Genomic DNA, 22,151 nt, shown 5'->3' with positions numbered 1-22,151 from the left:
AGTGGGAAGTCCCCGTCCTGCTGCTGAAACCTAGCGCTGTATACTGTATGTAGCTGAAGGCCAGCAATAGTCATCCCCGTGTCCCTGTCATGTCAGATTTATTTATTGTCCCTGGCACTGGAGTTATTTTTTTAAATTACAGATACTTATATAACGCGGCCAATTTACGCAGCGCTCTTACATGTATATATATATATATTGTACATTCACATCAGTCCCTAACCCTCAGGGAGCGTACAATCTAAGGTCCCTAACTGACTTTCATACATACACATACTAGAGTCAATTTAGACAGGAACCACTTAACCTACCAGCATGTCTTTGGTGTGTGAGAGGAAACCGGAGTACCCGGAGGAAACCCATGCAGATACAGGGAGAACATGCAAACTCTAGGCAGGTGGTGACATGATTGGGATTCGAACCAACGACCCTAGTGTGTTTTGAACTTTTCTATCTATAATTTTATGTTGCATAAAGAAAAATATATGAAATGTAGGGGAATGTGCTAATCTCTATTCCTCTTTTTTCATTGCAGATGCAGCCGGTATTTACTGCAGACACCGCTCACACAGCAGGACTGCCCCAGTGAGCGAGACCAAATGTGAAATCCACATTGAGACTCCACCGGAGTGTGACATTCATGTTGAGGTTACACCAGAACGTGATGTCCACACCGAGAGTCCACCAGAGTGTGATCTTCACTTTGAGACTTCGCCAGAATGTGACGTTCATGTTGAGATTCCACCAGAACATGACGTTCACATTGAGACTTCACCAGAATGTGACGTTCATGTTGAGATTCCACCAGAACATGACGTTCACATTGAGACTTCACCAGAATGTGACGTTCATGTTGAGATTCCACCAGAACATGACGTTCACGTTGAGACTTCACCAGAATGTGACGTTCACGTTGAGATTCCGCCACAACGTGACGTTCACGTTGAGACTTCACCAGAATGTGACGTTCACGTTGAGATTCCGCCACAACGTGACGTTCACATTGAGACTTCACCAGAATGTGACGTTCACGTTGAGATTCCGCCAGAACGTGACGTTCACGTTGAGACTTCACCAGAATGTGACGTTCACGTTGCGATTCCGCCAGAACGTGACGTTCACGTTGAGACTTCACCAGAACGTGACGTTCACGTTGAGATTCCAACAGAATGTGGCATTCACGTTGAGACTTCACCAGAACGTGACGTTCATGTTGAGATTCCGCCAGAACATGACGTTCACGTTGAGACTTCGCCAGAATGTGACGTTCACATTGAGACTTCGCCAGAATGTGACGTTCACGTTGAGACTTCGCCAGAATGTGACGTTCACGTTGAGACTTCGCCAGAATGTGACGTTCACGTTGAGACTTCGCCAGAATGTGACGTTCACATTGAGACTCCGGCAGAATGTGACATTCACATTGAGGCTCCAATAGAAACTGACGTCCACATTGAGACTCCATCAGAATGTGACATCCACATTGAGACTCCATCAGAATGTGACATCCACATTGAGACTCCACCAGAATGTGACATCCACATTGAGACTCCACCAGAATGTGACATCCACATTGAGTCTCCATCAGAATGTGATGTTTACATTGAGACTCAATCAGAAACTGATGTCCACATTGAGAATCCACCAGAATGTGATGTTTACATGGAGACTCAATCAGAAACTGATGTCCACATTGAGAATCCACCAGAATGTGACTATCAGTACGCCAGTACTATGGAAGATATCCCGGAGTTGGAAGGCTACAAAGTCCTTGATTTCCTCGGAGAGGGATGTTTTGGAAAGGTAAGTTGTTGGATCTTTTCTTGGATTTAAAATCTTCACATAGAGCAGCTGAAGATTAGAACCTTTGTTGGGTTTTATCACTCCAAGGCTGCATTAGAGAGATTTCCCCTTACTTCCTGTACTGCTGACAATGGTTTCACCAGACAGGAAGTGATGGAAAATGTAAGGAAACCCCCCCCCCCCCACTCTACTAAAGAAAAACATTTTTTCCAGTCTGTGTGGCCGTTACAGAGTTGGACATACACTAGTCCAATTATTCTTTCCATTTCATTCAGCTAAATACATCCCAGGTGCACCAAACTAAAAGGCTTTACATGTTTTTTCTATAGCAGCTAAAGCCAAAGTAGAAAGGCCTGTTCCCGCCATCATGTGCTAGAGAGGGGTCCTTGCTTTCAATTAGGAAGCAGTGGTCTCTCTACAGTGGTTTGACATGCCCCATTGATGAGTCAGAGCTAATGCTCTCCAATCAGCAAAGTTCTTGTTTCATGCTGACTGGAGAGCCCTGGACTCTGATTAAGAAAGGCATTTGCTGAACCTCTGAACAAAGATCCCCACAGAGAACAAAAGTCCCACTCTGAAGCATGCTGGCAGGACACAGGCTTTTGTATTGTCACGTTGTTGCTGCTTTTTGATTAAAAAACATTGAAAGACTTTTATTGCGCATATTTTGCTTTGTTGCATGTGCAATGTATTTTGCTGATGTCAGCTGAAAGTTTAATTGGGCTTCCAAGTATATAACACAGAAGTAATCGGGGTGGTGAAATGTAGTTGTAAGGACAATGGCTTTTTCATGAAGCAATGGGTTGTGGTGGAATAGGGGGTCTCACTTTTCTTCATTGACTTATATCTCTGTGCAGCGGGATTAGTGAGACTCCAGACAGGAGTGAGAGAAGGTCCTGGAATTTGAGCAGTTTCACCAATGTAGACCCTGTGATGAATAAAATGCAATTTTAGTGATTCTAGCCATTTTTGTGCACCCATAAATGACGTATTCAATGTGAATAAACTTCACCAATTGTCAGCTATAATTTTCTTTCCCTCTTTCCCTTCCAGGTGGTTTTGGCATCACAAATCTCCACTGATAAGCTGATGGCTGTCAAAATCCAGAAAAAGAACGACGACCAGTTTGACGATATCCTTAAGGAGAGCCGAATATTGAAGAAAGTTCGTGCCAGCCCTTTCTGCACTCATGCATATGATGTCTTGCTGACAGAAGTAAGTAACTCTATCATCTACTTATTATGTGGCAGAGGTTGGTGTTAAATGGTCATCCTCTCAGGATACTGCTATAAGTGACACCTACCTTTCTCACAACCTACAAAGATGAATAGGGATTCACGGAGCAAATCATTTCTATAACCTCAATCTTTTTTTTTCTCTGTGCAGGATCATATATGCTTCGTCATGGAATACCTGAGTGGTGGAGACCTTTATTACTTCTTGGAAGAATGCAAACCATTCAATATTGAGACGACAAGGTAAGTCAATAGGAGTGCCATGATAATAGTGATGGGGTAGAACATAGAACTGTAGATAGGTCACAGCAGTGTGTAGACGTGTTCTAGAAACAAGCTGGATAAGACAATAGAGTACCATGATAATAGGGATGGAGGTAGAACATAGAACTGTAGATAGATCACATCAGTGTGTAGACGTGTTCTAGATACAATGTAGGTAAGACAATAGAGTACCATGATTACAGGCATGGAGGTAGAACATAGAACTGTAGATAGATCACATCAGTGTGTAGACGTGTTCTAGAAACAAGTTGGATAAGACAATAGAGTACCATGATAATAGGGATGGAGGTAGAACATAGAACTGTAGAGAGATCACATCAGTGTGTAGACGTGTTCTACATACAATGTAGGTAAGACAATAGGGTACCATGATTACAGGGTTGGAGGTAGAACCTAGTACTGTAGATAGAGCACATCAATGTGTAGACTTGTTCTAGATACATGGTAGGTAAGACAATAGGGTAGACTTGTTCTAGATACAAGCTGGATAAGACAATAGGGTACCATGATAAAAGGGATGGAGGTAGAACATAGATCTGTAGATAGATCACATCAGTGTGTAGACTTGTTCTAGATACAATGTAGGTAAGACAATAGGGTACCATGATAATAAGGATGGATGTGGAACATAGATCTGTAGATAGATCACATCAGTGTGTAGACTTGTTCTAGATACAATGTAGATAAGACAATAGGGTACCATGATTATAGGGATGGAGGTAGAAATTAGTACTGTAGATAGATCACATCAATGTGTAGACTTGTTCTAGATACAAGATAGGTAAGACAATAGGATAGACTTGTTCTGGATACAAGATAGGCAAGACAATAGGGTAGTTTTTTTTGTAGTTTAGGATGGAGCAGGAAAGTTTTTTTTATATTGCTTTCTGTTTTGGTCTTACATAGACTTTAAGAGAGACTGTACAATCACATTCAATCGTATTTGGACACTTTTTACTATCACAAAAAAAAATAGTGAAAATTTGCAAAGCCTATTTGCTACCAATTCATCGGCGATTTCAAATACCAGTATAAAACACTTCTATGTACAGTATTGTGCTAAATTCTGTCCTTACTGATAATATTTTCTTTCAACATAATTTAGTTATAGCAAAGGATTCCTGACTATATCTGACAATTGAAGTGTTATCATCAATGTTTTATTGTCTTTGGCTTAGATTATAATAAAATGCTTCATATCAATCTTTTCTCTCTCTCCATCAGATTCCTCACTGCGGAGATCATTTGCGGTCTGCAGTTCCTTCATGGCCAGGGGATTGTACACCGGGATCTGAAACCAGAAAACATTCTGCTGGATAGCGTTGGACATGTGAGAATCGCCGACTTTGGCTTATCAGCAATGGGTGTGGGCAAGTCCCGGACCCTGACAGTCTGGTATGGCACGCCAAGGTACATTGCTCCAGAAGTAAGTATTGGATCATTTTTGTTTTCATGTCTTCTTATTAGTATTCAGTAATACTATTATAAATATATTATTACTATAGTAATATTCAGTATTAAAGTGTTACTAAACCCACAACAGTAAAATCAGTCTGTATAAGCAGTAAAGCATGCTTGTTATACTCACTGTGGAACCTAAGGGGTTAATCCTCTGCATTGTGTAAAAAGGCTGAGCCTTACTTCTCTTATCCTCCCCTTCTTCCAGTATCCCCCTCTTATATCCTGATAAGCCATATCGTGTGGAGACACTCTGCACATGCTCAGTTTGGTGTGCATTGCAAGAGAGGTTTTTGTTTTCTTGGGTGGGTGCATGTGATCAGCACAGGGCTAATCAGCACTGTCCAGACAGAGCTCAGGAGTCATGAAAACTCCTCCTACAAGTTTTAACCAGTGATCTTCTGGACACTGAGAGAAGTCACAAGACTGCTCTAACTGCTGATGAGAAAAGGGATTTAGCAGTTTATATTTACTAAAATAATTGCATTTCCATGTTCTGTGTACTGAGGGAGACTGGATATAGTAAATGCAGGGTCCTGGGTTTAGTAATACGTTAAGGCACAGGTGGGTGCCTAGAAAAGTTTTTATTTTGATGAATTTCTTTAAAAATATGCACATTAAAAGAAGATTTCCAGGTATGGATAGTTTATAAACGCGTACACGGCTCAGCTTAGACCAATGGGGTTGATTTATTAAAACTGGAGGATGGAAAATCTGGTGCAGCTCCACATAGAAATAATTCCACTTGCATGTTCCGTGTACTGTGGGAGACCAGATATAATGAATGCAGGGTCCTGGGTTTAGTAACACTTTAAGTAGTATTCTTGTCAGTAATCAGTATTGACCATTCTTTTTCATATTTTCACAGATCTACTTACGTCTTCCATATGGTTATGCCGTTGACTATTTCTCCCTGGGAGTTATAGTCTTCGAGATGGCGACTGGAAATTATCCATTCCCCTACCAAGATACCAACTCAGAGATCGACTTAGACATCATCTCAGCGCCCGTTAGAGGCAGCAAGGCGCTCAAAAATGCAATCTGCAACCATCATCCAAGTTTTCCCATTGACTTCAGTATGGATCTCCAGGACCTCATAGGGGATAAAGTAAGTAAACACCATCTATAGCATGCAAAAAATAGATATTCTTTTTTTTATTATAAAAGTAGAATTTCATAGTTATTGCCTTTGTACCATAGCTAACCTATTGTTGTATATTTTTACAGCTGCTATGCAAATGCCCCGACACAAGACAGAGGCTTGTTAAAGATCTGAGAAGCCACCCATTTTTCAAGGAGGTAGACTGGCTGAAACTGGAAGCTGCCAGAGTGAGTCCACCATTTTCCATGGAGATGGAACAAATCATACCTCCTTCTGAAGAAGAGGAGGAAGATCAGTTTGAAGAAGAGGAGGAAGATCAGTTTGAAGAAGAGGAGGAAGATCAGTTTACAGAAGAGGAGGAAGATCAGTTTACAGAAGAGGAAGAGTTTTATTGAGGGTTCTCTTTTACCAGCAGCAGACGGGGAGAAATACAAAGACCACAGGTGCCATCAGCTCCCCCTGCAAAAGAACCCCCAATCATCTAAGAACAATAGACTGGCTGTAACGGAAGGTTGGAGACAGTGGGCACAATTCACTAAGCGGTATCTTACCGCATCCGAGTATGCGGTAGGATACCGCACAGCATTTAAAAAAAAAAAGTTTGAATTCACTATAAAACACTACTAAAATACCGCATGAGTTATTTTATCAAGTCATGCGGTAATATATAGTGAACACCATGCATTAATGTTTCAGCTGTCAGTGGGGTTCCCCACTGACAGCTGAATGTAAAAGAAAAAATTGTCGGAAATTAAAAAAATTATTTAAAAAATGGCATGGGGACCCCCCCTTAATCCATACAAAGCCCTTCGGGTCTGGTATGGGTTTTGAGGGGAACCCCCATGCCAAAATTTAAAAAAGGCATGGGGTCCCCCCCAAAATCCATACCAGACCATTATCTGAGTTGGAGGCCAGTAGTCTTTTCCGAAGGTGCGCATTGGATTAGCTCTGAGGGGAGGTTGGAATTTAGTAGACTTTGTTCGAAGGTGTGTGTTGGACTGGCTGTAAGGGGAGGTTGGAGGCCAGTAGTTTTTTCCTCAGGTGTGCGTTGGACTGGCTGTAAGGGGAGGTTGGAGGCCAGTAGTTTTTTCCTCAGGTGTGCGTTGGACTGGCTGTAAGGGGAGGTTGGAGGCCAGTAGTCTTTTTCGCAGGCATGTTAGATGAGCTGTGAGGGGAGGTTGGAGGCCGGTAGGCTTCTTCCCCAAGTGTGCGATGGATAGGTTTGAGGCTAGTAGTCTTTTCCTGCAGGCATGTGTTGGATTGACTATGATGGGAGGTTTGAGGCTGTTAGACTTTTTTCTCAGGCGTGTGTTGGACCAGCTGTGAGGGGAGGTCGGAGGCTGGTAGACATTTTTCGCAGGCGTATGTTTGACCAACTGTGAGGGGAAGCTGGTCTTGGGAGGAACAAATAGAATTATTTGGTTGGTATTTTGAGACTAAGTTAGTGATGTATAAGAAAACAACAACAGTGAGCGCTAATCCTGATAGCGGCTGAGCACTCTAAGCAACCAATAAAACTTACCAGCTTTACTTCCCTCTGGATTGATGACCCATGAGCTTTAAACGCACACTGCGTTTATGTGTCTTACTTCTGGTGAGTGCGTTTTCCAGCCATTTCCACACGGATCACCAATTCTGAATTCACATCTGACACTGGATACGTTCATATGAACAAGACTTTTAGTGGACAATTGTTTGTCATATTGTCACTATTTCAGCGCTGCACTATTTTATGTTAAGTTAGTGATGTAGCTGAGGGCAGAGTTGTGGATTGCTTTGTAAGCTCTTAAAATACTCCCAAATTTGAAAGCAAGACTTGGTCACCTAGATTAAATTCTCTATATCTTGGGAATCAAATATTCTCAAGTAATCTTTCGTTTACTCCCTTGGGTTTTTTTTTTGCGGAGGTTTCTTCAGCCGCATGGTAAGCGAGGTATCTTTCAGGTGAGCCACATATTAGTAATGGATTTGATGACTAATAGCACCGGTGGAGGTCAATGGGCAGTCTGGGTCCCTGCTGAATATCAGGAAATAGAGGGAGAATTTTGTAACTCTCATGCCTTGTGCTATTAACAGCATGGACCATGGCTTCAGCCCTATGGCTCCAGGCTTGCTTGTATTTGGCCTTCAGGGAGAAGATCATATGCAGGGTGTTAAGGAGTTGTCTGACTCATGTAGATGTTTGGCAACTGGAGTAACGCCTTAATTATAAAGCAAGAGAAAGAGACCGGAGTGGGAAGTCACATCTGACTAACCAAATGGTCGTGTCCCCTCTCCAAAGATAGTGGGACTTTGTGTGTGCCATATAATGGAGAAAAAATAAATCTATAATAATAGTAAAAAATAAAAACTATGCATTTTATTGGTTCATCATTTAAAAAGTGAAAAAACACTTTGCATATTTAAAACCAAAACAGTCTATAGAGATAACATCTGCATGTGGTTTTGGAATCATATCATAAAGAAACATGAGCATGTAGGATCAACGCGTTTCACTCTAAATTGCTACTTCAGGATCCACGCTTCGGATGAATCACTATGACAATTTAAAAATATACAATCATAGAATACAAAATGCTAAAATAGACAAACATCGACTAAATTGATAATCACTAAATGGTGGACAAAAGTTGGAAAAAGAAAACAAATGCAAACTCACAAAGGGCAAAAGAGACCCAAGGAGTGGAAAAAGCGACCCATGGGGGGGAGGGCTAACAGATAAAGGACCCAGACGAGCAGATGCACTAAGGATACAGGGTGCATATCAAATTATAATTGTATTGTGACACTTACCCAATATTACCTGCAAATATATTAAAAGTTAAACTCTAATACAGGAATGCTTATTTGAATGAAAGAAGGATAGTTGACCCCCATACGGTTGTTCCAAGTACTTATTATAAAGGTACTGATATGTAGTCCTAGATGAGGGCAAGAACATGCAACAAATATAACTTAGCTGCTATTCATCATATATATTCATACTTTCCCTTGCAACACATTCTAACCTCGTATCTTTAAGGACGAGATCAACATACAAATAGCTCGCAGAAAACTGTAGGTTGAGATGGCCATTTACGGCTTACAGCAATTATTCAAATTCACCTTGTCCTCCATACACTAGCCACTCAAAAGAACGGCCACCAGAACTTAAAATTGGCCTAAAACATGAAAAAGAAAAAATAGAACTAGCTAGCTTCACCAAGGTGAAATGAAAAGCTGACATAGTTCCAAATGATGCATCAAGCATAGGTTGTAAGATGCAACGAAGCAGAATGGATCTACACTTACCAAACACTACCACCATATCAATCCAGCCTATATATTGTTTACAAAATGGCCACCAAAAGAGAGAGCGCTACTCCTGATCACATATATATATCCCTCCCTCCCATATCCAGTGCCGCCTTCTGTCCCTCCCGTCCCCCAACGTCCCGCCTATAAAAAGCCACCAACCAAAACAAGCACGTGTCACTGCACATCTTAATCGTCCAAACCGCCCCGTATGGCATGGGTCACCTATCAGAACCTTTCCGCCCCCCCCCCCCCCCGAAAAAAAAGAATAAAAAAAAGGGAAGGGAAAATGATAAAAATAAAGTCCAAAAATCCCAACAGTCTCCTCCTCTCATCAAACACAAGTTACAACATACATACACTACACATGATAAATTGTACAGAGTATTATACAGACATCAAAGATAGATCCTGTACCAATTTTTCCAAGATGCTGCTGTACATCCCTTTGGCATTTACAAAAAGGAGGCATAACAAAACTTCTCATTTAGGCCTGTTTTTTTTTTTACAGGCTTTAAGGTTGAAAATCCATCTTCATTCTTTTTGCAGAACAGTGTTATCAAAATCGCCCCTCTTGAGTGGGGGAGAGCTCTCTCAAGAACCAAAAAGCGCATACCATTTGTGTCATAATTGTGTTCACTCCTTAACCACTTGCCTACCAGGCACTTATACCCCCTTATTTACCAGGCCAATTTTCAGCTGTAAGCGCTGCCGCACTTTGATTGACAATTGCGCGGTCATGCAACATTGTACCCATATGAAATTTTGATCATTTTTTTCTCACAAATAGAGCTTTCTTTTGGTGGTATTTAATTGCCACTGGGCGCTTTACTTTTTGCGCTATAAATAAAAAAGTTGCAAAAAATTTGAAAAAAAAAAAAGTTTCTTTGTTTCTATTATAAAATTTTTCAAACAGGTAATTTTTCTCCTTCATTGATGTGCGTTGATGAGGCAGCACTGATTGGCACTGATAGGCGGCACTGATGGGCACTGATAGGCAGCACTAAAGGGCACTGATAGGCAGTACTAATGAGGTGGCACGGATAGGCGGCACTGATAGACAGCACTAATGAGGTGTCACGGATAGGCGGCACTAATATGCAGCACTGATAGGCGGCACTGATAGGTGACACTGATGATGGGTACTGATAGACAGCACTGACTGGCATCACTGCTGGGCACTGACTGGCGGCACTGACTGGCACAACCGCTGGGCACTGACTGGTGGCACTGACTGGCAGCACTGCTGGGCTGCACTGGTGGGTGGCACTGGTGGGCTGCACTGGTGGGTGGCACTGGTGGGCGGCACTGGTGGGCACAGGTGGGTGGCACTGGTGGGCACAGGTGGGTGGGCACAGGTGGGTGGCACTGCTGGGCACAGGTAGGTGGCACTTCTGGGCACAGGTGTGACACTGCAGAGTGGCACAGGTGGATGCACTGCTGGGCACAGGTGGGTGCACTGCTGGGCACAGGTGGGCGGAGTTAGTGGGCGCACTGCTGGGCACAGGTGGGCGGAGTTAGTGGGCGCACTGCTGGGCACAGGTGGGCGGAGTTAGTGGGCGCACTGCTGGGCACAGGTGGGCGGAACTTGCGGGTGGCACTGCTGGGCACCGATCATCAGGGCACTGATGATCAGTGCCCTGATGATCAGTGCCGATCCCCGCTCTGACAACTGCCGGTTCGCGGCAGTACTTTCCTCACGATCTGACAGCGTGAGGAAAGTGCAGCTGAGAACCGGCACTTGCATTTCCCTCTGATCAGCGTGTCATTGGACACCGCTGATCACGTGGTAAAAGACCGCTGTGATTGGCCTTTTACCACATCACGTGATCAGCTGTGTCCGTAGGACACAGCGATCATGGAGATCGCCGGGTGCGCGCCCCCTGGGGCGCGCAGGAGAGCGCGTTCTGGGGGGACGTCATATGACGTCCACTCAGAACTGGCCGGCCGCAGTGCAGCCGTCATTCGGCTATCTGCGGTCTGCTACTAGTTAATTAGCTTGCTCTCAAAATGTCTGCCTTGATCTGAGTGCAATCTCTGGAGTAGTCCATAATGGTCAAAATACCTTTTATAAAGCACTCTGGGGACTGTAACTCCCTTTCCATGGTTGGTAGGAAAAGCTTATACGTATTAGGTAAAGTGGTCAGAAATGTACAGCACCTTTCCAATTCCTCTGGAATCATTGTTAATGTAGAGGAAATCTATGCAGACTAAGTCCATGAGACTTGAACTCTTTAAGTGCCCCCATTAAAAGCAACTTGAATTTACAGGGTGAGGTCTACAACGACTACCCTTTGTATCTCTCATCTTGGAAAAACAAGAGACAGAGGGTGCACCAGCCTAGCGCATTACCTCAAGGATGATTTCATTAATAAAAAAAGTAGATATATACTCACCAACAACACAAGTAAAAAGGAATATCAAACTCCATAATGAACATGAGAACCTCTGGTCTCCTGGATGAATCCCAAATGAGTGAAGACCTTCCAAAAGGCTGACATGTTTCGAGGGGTGATCCCCTCTTTGTCAGAGCCAATTTTGGATGCTGCATAACAAGTCTTTAAATAATAAGTGAATAAGGTCACATAATAAGTCCCCAAGGCTCCTCCAATTTGTGGGAGGGTACAAGAAGCAAGTACTCAAATAGAGACATTATAAAAACACATTTCTTAGTGCCGGTTCACATATATGCAGATTGGATGCGGTTTGAACTGCATCCAATCCACATGACATGTGAAATAACATTGCATCCTATGGTGCCTGTATGTTCGCTACACTGGCAGTGCAGATTGAAAAAAGTCCTGTCCGTTCTCTGAGCAGTGTGATCCGGTGTTCAGGTGTGGATTACAGGTACTGGGAACCATTCTAAACCGCATGTCAGTGAACGGGATAAAATCCTGACCTGAACCTGATCTAAACATGTCCTGAACGTGATGTAACCCTGACCTGAACTACTGAACAACTACTGTATCAATTAGATGTGAAACCTGAGCTCACCGCACATGTGTGAATCAAAACTTAAGGTTGATGGGCCCAAACATGTTACATAGTTAGTCTGGTTGAAAAAGACACAAGAACATCTAGTTCAATCAATAAAAAGGAAAAAATGTAAAAACAAATGTTATACAATCCTATCCACAGATGATCCAGAGGAAGGCAAAAAACCCCAATAAACATGATCCAGTAGGGGAAATTTTTTGATCCCCAAAGAGGCAATCGGGTATTCTTTGGATCAACTTTACCTATACATGGCTTGACATTTTTGTCCTTTTTTCTCTGATGAGCTTTCCATGTGTCAAAATGCATTTTTAAGACACATTGATTCATTTTACATTGCAAATCAATGCGCTTTGACTTCTAGTGATGCCCATGTAACGTGTAACATGCATATTTGATTGAAAAAAAAACACATCAAGCAAAGCCACAAGTGTGATTTCAGCCTACAAAATCCCAGTATACATTAATGTACCTTGTTTCTGACTAGTCATGTGATGGGTGGGGTCCTTTCTCTGGAAACCAGCTATCCAATAGTTAACAGTATTAGATGTATAAAAATTAATGTCGAGTGTTATTGAGTAGATAATCAATATGCAAGAACGTCAGACAAATGTGGGAATATTAATAATGCAATATACTATTTCATTTCATCAATTGGGTAAGAAAGTAATAATACCATTTGACCAGACTTAGGCCGACCATACACGGGTCGATTGCCAAACGATTTTCCGTTTGAAAATCAGACCTAAGAAAAAATGACCGATTTTCACTCTGTTAGTGGGGCAATGGCCAATTTCCGTGGTTCCTCCCCATTTTGTTTATCGGGCATGTTGGAAAATTCATGAAAAACTGCCGATTTTCTAAATAGCTGGTGGCACCATAGGATTACAGAACAAACACTGTTTTTGATTTTCAATCGAAAAATCATTCGGAATTCGACCAATGTATGGCCTGCATAATTGATTGGTTCTGCCACGGTTCGGCAAAACATTGGGAGGCCATCGAGATAAGGGACTAGAAAAATAAGGCCCTTAGCTGGCCTTGGATCTCCTGGTTGCTCACTGATTTAAAGGAGCATCCTACCCTGGGGATTATTATTATAATACAGGTTTTATATTGTACCAACAGTTTGCGCAGCACTTTACAAAATGAAGGTAGACATTACAGTTACAATACAATTTGGTACAAGAGGAAACAGAGGGCCCTGCTCGTTAGAGCTCACAATCTAAGAGGAAGGGTTGGGTGATACAAAAGGTAATAGCTGTGGGGAATGAGCTGATGGAGGTCATCAGACACCTTACATCTTTGGATGTGAGCAATATCCCAGCTGCTTGCCTTCTACACTTATCAGATAGACCTATCAAGAAATATAAAACCTCTCTGACGATCCATCTTTTGAATGCGGCAGATATCGCACTCCACCTATGAAATCTCTGTGGTTCACAAAGTAAATGAGATCATGGCCATGGAGAATCCTACGGCCACTCTACATAATACTGAAGAAACTTTCAGGTCCACGTGTATCCCTGGCAGGATATTTACGTGGAGGCTAGCCTCAATGCATTGTCGCAATCATCCATACTTATTGCTTCTGCTCCCTCTGGGTGCCCTTGGCCTGCATGCCTCTCTTCCCCGTATGCCCTTTCCCCTTCTTACTTTTAACCTTCTTTCCTCTTTACTTCCTAGTCTTGGAAGTCCTGTTTCTGTTGTTCAGCCCAACCTAGTTTGGTTTTTCGATTTTACGATCGTTCACCTTTTTTTCCTCTAAATTCCAGCTTCTCTGTGTACCAATATACCATTAATGTACTTTTTGAAGAAAAGATAAAGATTTCTATTTCTCTTAGACTAGGCCTTGCCTCAGCTTCAGTGCCCTCTTGAAAACTCCTCCATTAGCCATTCTGAATTTGGTGTTCAGGAAAGGAGAACCACTAGAAGGAAGAAGTTCACCAGTTGACATCATTAATGCACACCCCGCACCTGTCCTCCCCCAGGTGATGGCCTCCACCCATCTCTGCGGGTGCATGTGTAGCACCCTCTTAGATAGCTAGGGGGAGCTAGAATTGCATTTTCAGTTAGGAGGGCTGAGTAGCAGCCCAGATGTAGTAGGTGGTCATATTTCAGTCAGGGCTGAGAGGCTCTGCAGACCAGCTCTCTGGGACTTCCCCCTGCTCTAGAGTTTTTGAGAAAATTCTAGAAGCAGTGGGAGGGAGTGAGCAGTGGCTGGTCTGCACTATCAAAAGATCCTGGCCAATTCCAAACAGGAGGCTTGGCAAGGGGCCAGGACAGCCCTTATGAGTGTTTGATCCTGCTCAGCAAGGGGGAGAGAGTTTGGGTGGAAGATGGAGAAGTGAGAGGCTGGAGAGCAGGAGCCTGGGAGGGGGCCCAGCTGGGAAGCGGCCCACCTACAGGCAGGGAAGCTGGAAAGGAGGAAAGGTCAAGACTTCACCAGCCCCCAGAGAGAGGACCACCTGTGTAGCCAGGAGGAGCGGCCCAGCTAGAAGGCCTGAGAGCAGCCACCCACCCATAATCTCACAGACTGATGACTGAGTGAGTAGACCTGCACACCCTGGAGAAAGGAGCACTCTAGTGGGAAACTAAATTAGCTTTCTGACCGGGACTTTCTAACTTTTAAAGTGACAGACACTGGATCCCCTACCCAGGGATTTACCCAGTACAGCTGGATAAATGAGTATCTGGTGTCTGGTGTAGTACACTAGGAGATGCTGGATAGCTCTCCAAGAAGAAGAATCTGTTCTGCCATAAAGAGTTGTCCTCTGTTGCCATTCTTTGGCCTTCCCTTGTACCCCTTACCCCTTCCAAATTACAAATCCCTAATAAAATAAAATAAAACAAACAAGCTCAAGGACTGATTACTGTCTCCTGGATGCAAGTGTGAATGGAAAATGCATGTTGCCTGGCTGTGCAGAACTATAGCGGGACCCAAATCTTCAGAAACTCCTAAGGGAGTAGTGCTACACATGCATTTCCAATACAATACATAGATTGTATAGATCACTCATTTGGCAGAGTGTGCAGGAGCTGAGCGATCAGATAACAGCCTATGTGGAGAAGAGATGTAGTGTTGAAAACAGGAGAAGTGTTTGTGGAAGTCATGTAAGCTCTCTATACACACACCCTGCACATGTCCCCCCCCCCCCCCCAGGTGATGGCTCCCACCCACCTCCACAGGTGCATATATTTCCTATGCAAGCACCATTCTCACTAAATATACAACCATCAATTTTTTTTTCTATCTTACATATACTACATAGATCACTGATTAAGCAGAGTGTGCAGGAGCTGAGCGATCAGGTAACAGTCTATGTGGAGAAATGCTGTAGTATTGAAAACAGGAAAAGTGTGTCCTGGAAATCATTTAGGCTCACCATACACGATACAATCTGATTGTACAATCTCCTTTAGATCTACCATCAACTACATAGTGCAGGGGCTGGCCTGATTGGATACAGAGTAATTGGATAGATATGTGTTTCCTCCTATTATATAGTTTTGGTAAATCTAAAGGAGATTGTACAATCAGATTGTATAGTGTATGGCCACCTTTCTACACCTAAAATGAATTATTCAAGCTTTCTGTCTCATTTGTTACTAGCACCCCAAACACAGAAGCAAACACACATTTTGCCACATAAAGAAACAAGCGACAAACGCAGTAAAACACAGTAAAAAAGGTGCAAACCGCAACATGCCAAAATGTCCCATGAGCTACTTTGCCATGGGTAGGGCAGCCCATTGAAATCAATGGGCTGCGCTATGCGTGTTGTTGTCATTATATGTTAAAGGCACTCCAGTGTGGATAGCAGGCATACGTTTGCCCTGCAAAAAAACACCCTGAAAACACCAAAAAAGCATGCTCCAAAAAAAGTTCTGGGGCATCCTTGGAGTGTTTGTCGTATGTAAGGCAGTCCAATTAAAGTGAATAGGCTGCCCTATGTGCGATGAGAAGAAACGCTTTAAAAAACACGTGCACATCAAAAACACAGGTCACGCTATGTGGAGATGTGAATGGGGCTTGAAAGCTGAATGTCTCTAACCACTCCCTCCTAAGTACTTGTATAAAGCTGACCATACACTATGCAATCTGATTGTACAATCTCTGTACAATTTCCTTTAGATTTACCAGAACTATGCAATTTGAGGACACACCTGAACAATCCATTACATTTGTATCAAATCAGACAGGTCCTTGTACTAAATAACCAACTATATTCAATCTATCACACGTGCCAAAAATTGTTTATAGACATTAACCTCCCTAGCGGTATGATTCTTTCTGATTTTTTGTGCTGAAAGTGGTACCATTTTTTTGCATGGAAATATGTAGTTTTTTATTGTAGGCTGTAATTTTTAGGAATAACTCACTGAAATCTGTATGAACAAGAGTCTATTAAACATTCCGGATATGATAAAACTAGAAACACGAAATCATGAATTATAATTTAATAAATAATCATAAAAAATAATAATATAATAATAATAAATTTAATTTAATAATATAATCAAACCAAAAACACTGAAATTTGAAATACAGAGGCAAATTCGCACATCGCTGAGCAAAGTCGCAAAATCGTTTTCAGTGTCTGATGACGAATTTCCCCCACGAATCATTATCACTCAATTCTGCAAGTGGTTCTGATTTACTATCGCTGTTCTAAAACCGCTTTTGACGTAAAGGGACGCTTTTTGGACGCCATGGACTTTTCTAAGTTTCCAGGCAGAAAGAACATTCAAAATGCAGGCAGGGCACAGGACAAAGCAGTAGGGACAAAATGTATGTGAAATGCATTGAAATAGCAATGACAGCAAACATGACATTTTTAAAAAAATTCAAATTTCCCACCGGTTCCGGCGCCCGTACGTCCCGACGTCACAGGGACCGGAACACAGAAGCCGGATGCTGGCATCGGCTGGAGGAGATGGCCGGGGACGCTGCAGGGGACACATCGCGGGAGCGAAGGACAAGGTAAGTGCTGCAGGGACCCCCAGAGCAACGCCGCATGGTAAGCCCGAGTGTAGCTCGGGGTTACCGCTTTTGGTATAGAAATTTTACCCCGAGCTACACTCGGGAATACCGCTAAGGAGGTTAAATGAAATGTCAAAACCGTATATAACAACCCACCCTCTTGTTGCTTGCTGAACACAGATAAAGTGAATCTCACGTCACTCTCAATAAATATTCCTCATAAGAAAGTGCAGCGCAACTCCCTATAGTCACCCCCCTTCATAAACAATGCTTATACCACTACCAATAGTGCATAGTGATTAACGGCTTGCCGGCCACCCTATAGCAGAAGTACTGCTACAGGGCAGCAGGGCTGTGCAAAATCACGTTTATATACATGATTTTGCATTTCCGGGTAGGGGGCACGTGCGAGCCATTCCCGGCCGGTGATTACTCGCCGGCGCCCGGTGATTTCCGAGGATCTCTGACGGAGAGGAGAACTGTTTTGTTTACTAACAGTTCTTCTACCTGTCAGCTCGGGCGCACCACCATTGCCGGCTTCAGCTGTCCCAGCTCCCAGCTGGAGATTCCCCGCTGGCACCGGCAATTGCTGAGTATCACTGATGGGAGAGGTCTGTATATAAACAATACAGATCTCTCCCCTGTCAGCTCATCCACACAGCAGAGCAATACAAAGCAGTGTGCTGACACAGTGAAACAGCACACAGCATGCAATTAACCCTTTGATCACCCCAGATGTTAACCCCTTCCTGCCCAGTGTCATTAGCACAGTGTCAGTGCTTTTTATCTGCACTGATCACTGTATTAGTGTCACTGGGGATGTCATTGGCAGTTAATCAGTTCCCCCCAGTGTCAGAATGCTCTCCGCAGTCTCGCAGTCCTGCAATAAGTCGCTGATTGCCGCTATTACTAATAAAAAAATAAATCCCAGTATATATACCGCCATTTGTAAATGCTATAACTTTCATGTAAACCAATTAATTTACACGTATTGGGATTTTTTTTACCAGACATTGAGCAGAATACATTTTGACCTCAATTTATGACGAAATGTGAAAAAGTCAAAAATATTGTTTTTTTTTCTCAAAATTGTCGGTCTTTTTTTGTTTATAGCGCAAAAAATAAAAAGCGCACAGGCAATCAAATACTACCAAAAGAAAGCTCAATTCGTGGGAAAAAAAGGACGCAAGTGATTCACAGTCATGATCATAAACGTGCAATCAGCACAAAGCCCATTCAGTACACCTATTGGTGTTTTTAACCACTTGCCCTCCTGAGGATTTACCCCCCTTCCTGACCAGGCCATTTTTTGCATAATGGCGCAGTGTTACTTTAACTGACAATTGCACGGTCATGCAACGCTGCACCCAAATGAAATTTACGTCCTTTTTTTTCCCACAAATTGAATTTTCTTTTGGTGGTATTTGATCGCCTGTGCAATTTTAATTTTTTGCGCTATAAGCAAAAAATTCCCAATAATTTTGAGAAAAATACAATATTTTTTACTTTTTGCTATTAAACATGCCCAGTAAAAAAATTTTAAAAAATCAAATTTCGTCATAAATTTACACCAAAATGTATTCTGCGACATATCTTTGCTAAAAAAAAATCCACATACGTGTAAATTAATTGGTTTACGTGAAAGTTATATCGTTTACAAATGGTGGCATAGATAATGGGATTTTTTTTTTTACCAGTAATGGCGGTGATCAGCGACTTTTAGCAGGACTGTGGTGGACATTCTGACACTGGGGGGGAACTAACTTGGTGTCACTAACACCCCGGTGACACCAATACTGTGATCAGTGCTAAAAAAAAGCACTGACACTGTACTGCAACTGGGCAGGAAGGAATTAATGTAAAGGGCGATCAAAGGGTTAACTGTGTGTTGGGAGTGTTTTACTAAGAGGCGGGGGGCGTGTGCTGCACTGTAAGCACACTGATTGGAATGGCTGAGCTGTGCACAGCTATCCCTAGCAGTGTGCTCAAGCTGACAGGAAGGAAGATTGTTTGTAAACAAAACAAAAATAATCCTCCTTCTCATCTGTGATTGTCGGTAATCACCGGGCGCCGGCGGGTAATTACCGTCCGAAACTTGGTGAACTGAAGAAATGTAAGAAAAAATTTAGATCAAGTAAATATGTATTATAGCTTTTCACCTATTTACTAATGCTAGCAACATAAGATTTATAATAATGTCGGCTGAGAAAGTTTAGTTCCACTTTAACACCCCGGTCACATCGAGTGCGACTTGGCATGCGATTTGCATGCTATGCGACTTGCAAATCGTATGCCAAGTCGCACCCTATTGTCCTCTATTACAGCGGTCATATCGGTGCGGTTCAGACACCGATTTCTAAAGTAGTGCATGCACTACTTTTGGTGCAGTTTTCATAGACATCTGTGTCAGATGTCTTGCAAATCGCACCTGAAATCGGCAAGTCATCCGACTTTGAAATCGTGCGACTTCACTGTAAGTCACACGATTTCAAAATTGGGGTTAATGTGACCGGGGGGGTAAGTGTCCTTGATGTTTTTATTTTTCTTCTTCTTTATTCACCAATAAACACCACTGTGAAAAGTATTCCACACCGTGATCCCCACATCGGTGTCAGTCTAGAATCACTGGCCAAAGGTATTTGACCTTGAACTTAGCAAGGTCTTAAAAACACTTGATGTTATCAGTGTGAAATCCCCTTGTATACATTTTCCTCAGTCTCCACATACCATTCCATAATTCTCAGAAATGCCTACAAAAACAAAAATGCTCCCAATAGTGCTGTAACAACTAAAACCTTTCATCGTGATGGACCGCCTGGCACCCTGCCTGGGTGCCTCCTGTCCTCCAAACCCTTCCAGCAGACTGAGAGCTAATACCAGCCCTTTACCCCAAGCATCATACACAGACATGATATTGAGGTTAAAACTAAAGGAATAACTTTATTTTATACACTTCAAACATAGAAGCCATCACCACATAAACAAGGACAAATTTTACACATTGGGGTAAACATCCCACAATGGTTAGGTAACGAGGTAAAGTTGACACAAGACTAATCCCATCATGTAGGAACCTCCAGGAGGACTAGCCAACAGACAGAAACAATAGGTTACTCAATGGGAATTCACACCTAGGAGGTACACAATGGAGAAATTACACAATGGGAGAAAGACATATCTCACCTAGACAGGATAGGCAAACACATAACACCTTAATAAACTGATAAAACGTAAGAGCAGGAGACCCCAGCATCAGGTTGTTTTGAGCTGATAATAATTTCTGCTTAGAGTCTCTAGGTCTAGGAAGGGGTTGAAGCAGTCAATGCTGGTTTGGGCACAAGGAACCCAAATCTGTATCCTGGTCCTCCAGTTCTCAGATTATGTTTGTTTTGGGGAGACATGGACTTGAATCTGAAGTAAAACTACTCCAGGCATACACCTCACAAAGAATAGAGCCCCCTCAGATGCCAGGGCCCATGGTCAGTAGGCAAGAGGCTAGCCTGCAGTCCCCTCCAAAATCCCCTGTCCTGGTTGGGTCTGTCACACCTTTTATTTTCATATAAAAATCTATTCACGTTATTGAGTGCTACATCAGTGCTCCCAAACAGCACTTCTCCTAAACTCTGTCTCCACCATGCACTGTATAGATCCACATTCTCGTTGCACATTGATGACCTTTAGATTGTATTCTTCCATTTGAGAGGCCACTCACTTCATCACACTGCTGGTAGGAGAGAGAAATCACTGCTGCAACGTCTCTCATCTGCAAGCATAAAACTGCCAATCGGTGTTTATCTCCCACCTGTAGTGTAGGTGAGCACGTGGATTGGGTGAACAGGCTCTCTCTTACACGTTTCGTCCACAGGGAGTTTTGCAAGGGATTTTCTAGTGCTTTGTTTAAAGAGCAAATTCAAGAAATGAACTTCACAATTTCAAGACGTTTCAAAATCTTCAAAACATTTAAAAAAGACATTTCAAGAAATGAAAAAAGAAAAGATATGAAAGAAATTTCTACTAATTCTGTCGAGTAAACATTGCAACTGTGATCAATTTAAAGAGTTCACTAATGCTGACCCTACACCTGTAGAATTCTGTTCGAACGTTCAGACAAGAAAGTATAAAAATAGCTTTTTGACCATTCAATGGTGTCTTCATGGATTGAACTAATTTTGAACAACTTTTCTTTCAAGTACCAGGTCAATGTCTCGATTTTTAGAATTTTCTTCTACTTCCAGATTTCCTTCGACAAGTGAATGCACATAAAGACTAGTTACAGCTCAGAGCAAATTCAACTATTAAAAATTTGTTGGTTCCCATTATATTCAACAAAAATTTTCATTTTTTTGTCCTTAGATTATCTTTATGTCTTTGGCCTAAACCAGTTGTTGGATAGTCCCCTTTAATGCTTAGATAATTGAATGAATGTTCTGAAAATGACAATTTCCTAAGGCTGTCCATACACATGCATTTTTTTTGTCTGTGCTGTCCAAAAAAAAAAAATCAAAGACAGCGTGGATGAATGGATCTCCTGCTGCCACTATAGTATCTTGATAGTCAGCTCCGCCTGCTAACAGAATACCCAAAGAAGGCTGCATTTTGATTTGATGTAGAAGTTTTTCAACAAGAATTTTCTACCTATTTCCTTTGATTTTTTTCAATTGTAGGATGCCAGACAGGAGGGGGACAAACTGGAGTAGGAATCAATCCCAAAATGTCTTAGCAATTTTTTTTTCATTTTGGATATAGTAGGGAATAATTTTTTTTTCCCTTTGAGGGATTTCACTTCACCTCTAGCCCCCCTTGAGACACAACAGGTGGAAATTAGTTGTCGCAAGGTGTCACTGATGGAAGTTCCCCCTCACTTCTTGTTCAAATGTAAGTAAATCTTTGGATTTCCCATCTTTTCCTGTCTCGGTGACAAAGGTCAGCAGGGCAAATGGAAAGGATAAATCCCTTAAAGTTGTTGTAAACCTCAGATGTGAAATATGAACAA

The 22,151-nt window shown here is 42.4% G+C and overlaps 1 protein-coding gene across 1 annotated transcript; it reads left to right on the top strand.

Moving 5' to 3' along the window:
• The first annotated feature begins 3,207 nt into the window (after positions 1 to 3,207).
• LOC149463805 (protein kinase C theta type-like) lies at positions 3,208 to 21,855 on the top strand. The gene is made up of 5 exons (XM_089674687.1): positions 3,208 to 3,281; positions 4,548 to 4,749; positions 5,650 to 5,889; positions 6,009 to 6,110; positions 21,823 to 21,855. The coding sequence occupies exons 1-5, from the start codon at positions 3,208 to 3,210 to the stop codon at positions 21,853 to 21,855; spliced, it is 651 nt and encodes a 216-aa protein (XP_089530813.1).
• The last annotated feature ends 296 nt before the right edge of the window (positions 21,856 to 22,151 follow it).

Source organism: Staurois parvus, unplaced genomic scaffold (assembly GCF_062004578.1).
Source record: "Staurois parvus isolate SC_StPar_1 unplaced genomic scaffold, SC_StPar_1.0 ptg000151l, whole genome shotgun sequence".
Classification (NCBI taxonomy): Eukaryota; Metazoa; Chordata; class Amphibia; order Anura; family Ranidae; genus Staurois; species Staurois parvus.
This window is presented reverse-complemented; position numbering and strand designations above follow the sequence as displayed.

Bases quoted from the DNA above. Each gene is read 5' to 3' on its own strand.
- LOC149463805 (XM_089674687.1), top strand. From the start codon at position 3,208: ATGGAATACCTGAGTGGTGGAGACCTTTATTACTTCTTGGAAGAATGC. The intron at 3,282-4,547 runs GTAAGTCAATAG...TCTCTCCATCAG, and splicing joins TTCAATATTGAGACGACAAG to ATTCCTCACTGCGGAGATCA. The intron at 5,890-6,008 runs GTAAGTAAACAC...ATATTTTTACAG, and splicing joins AGGACCTCATAGGGGATAAA to CTGCTATGCAAATGCCCCGA.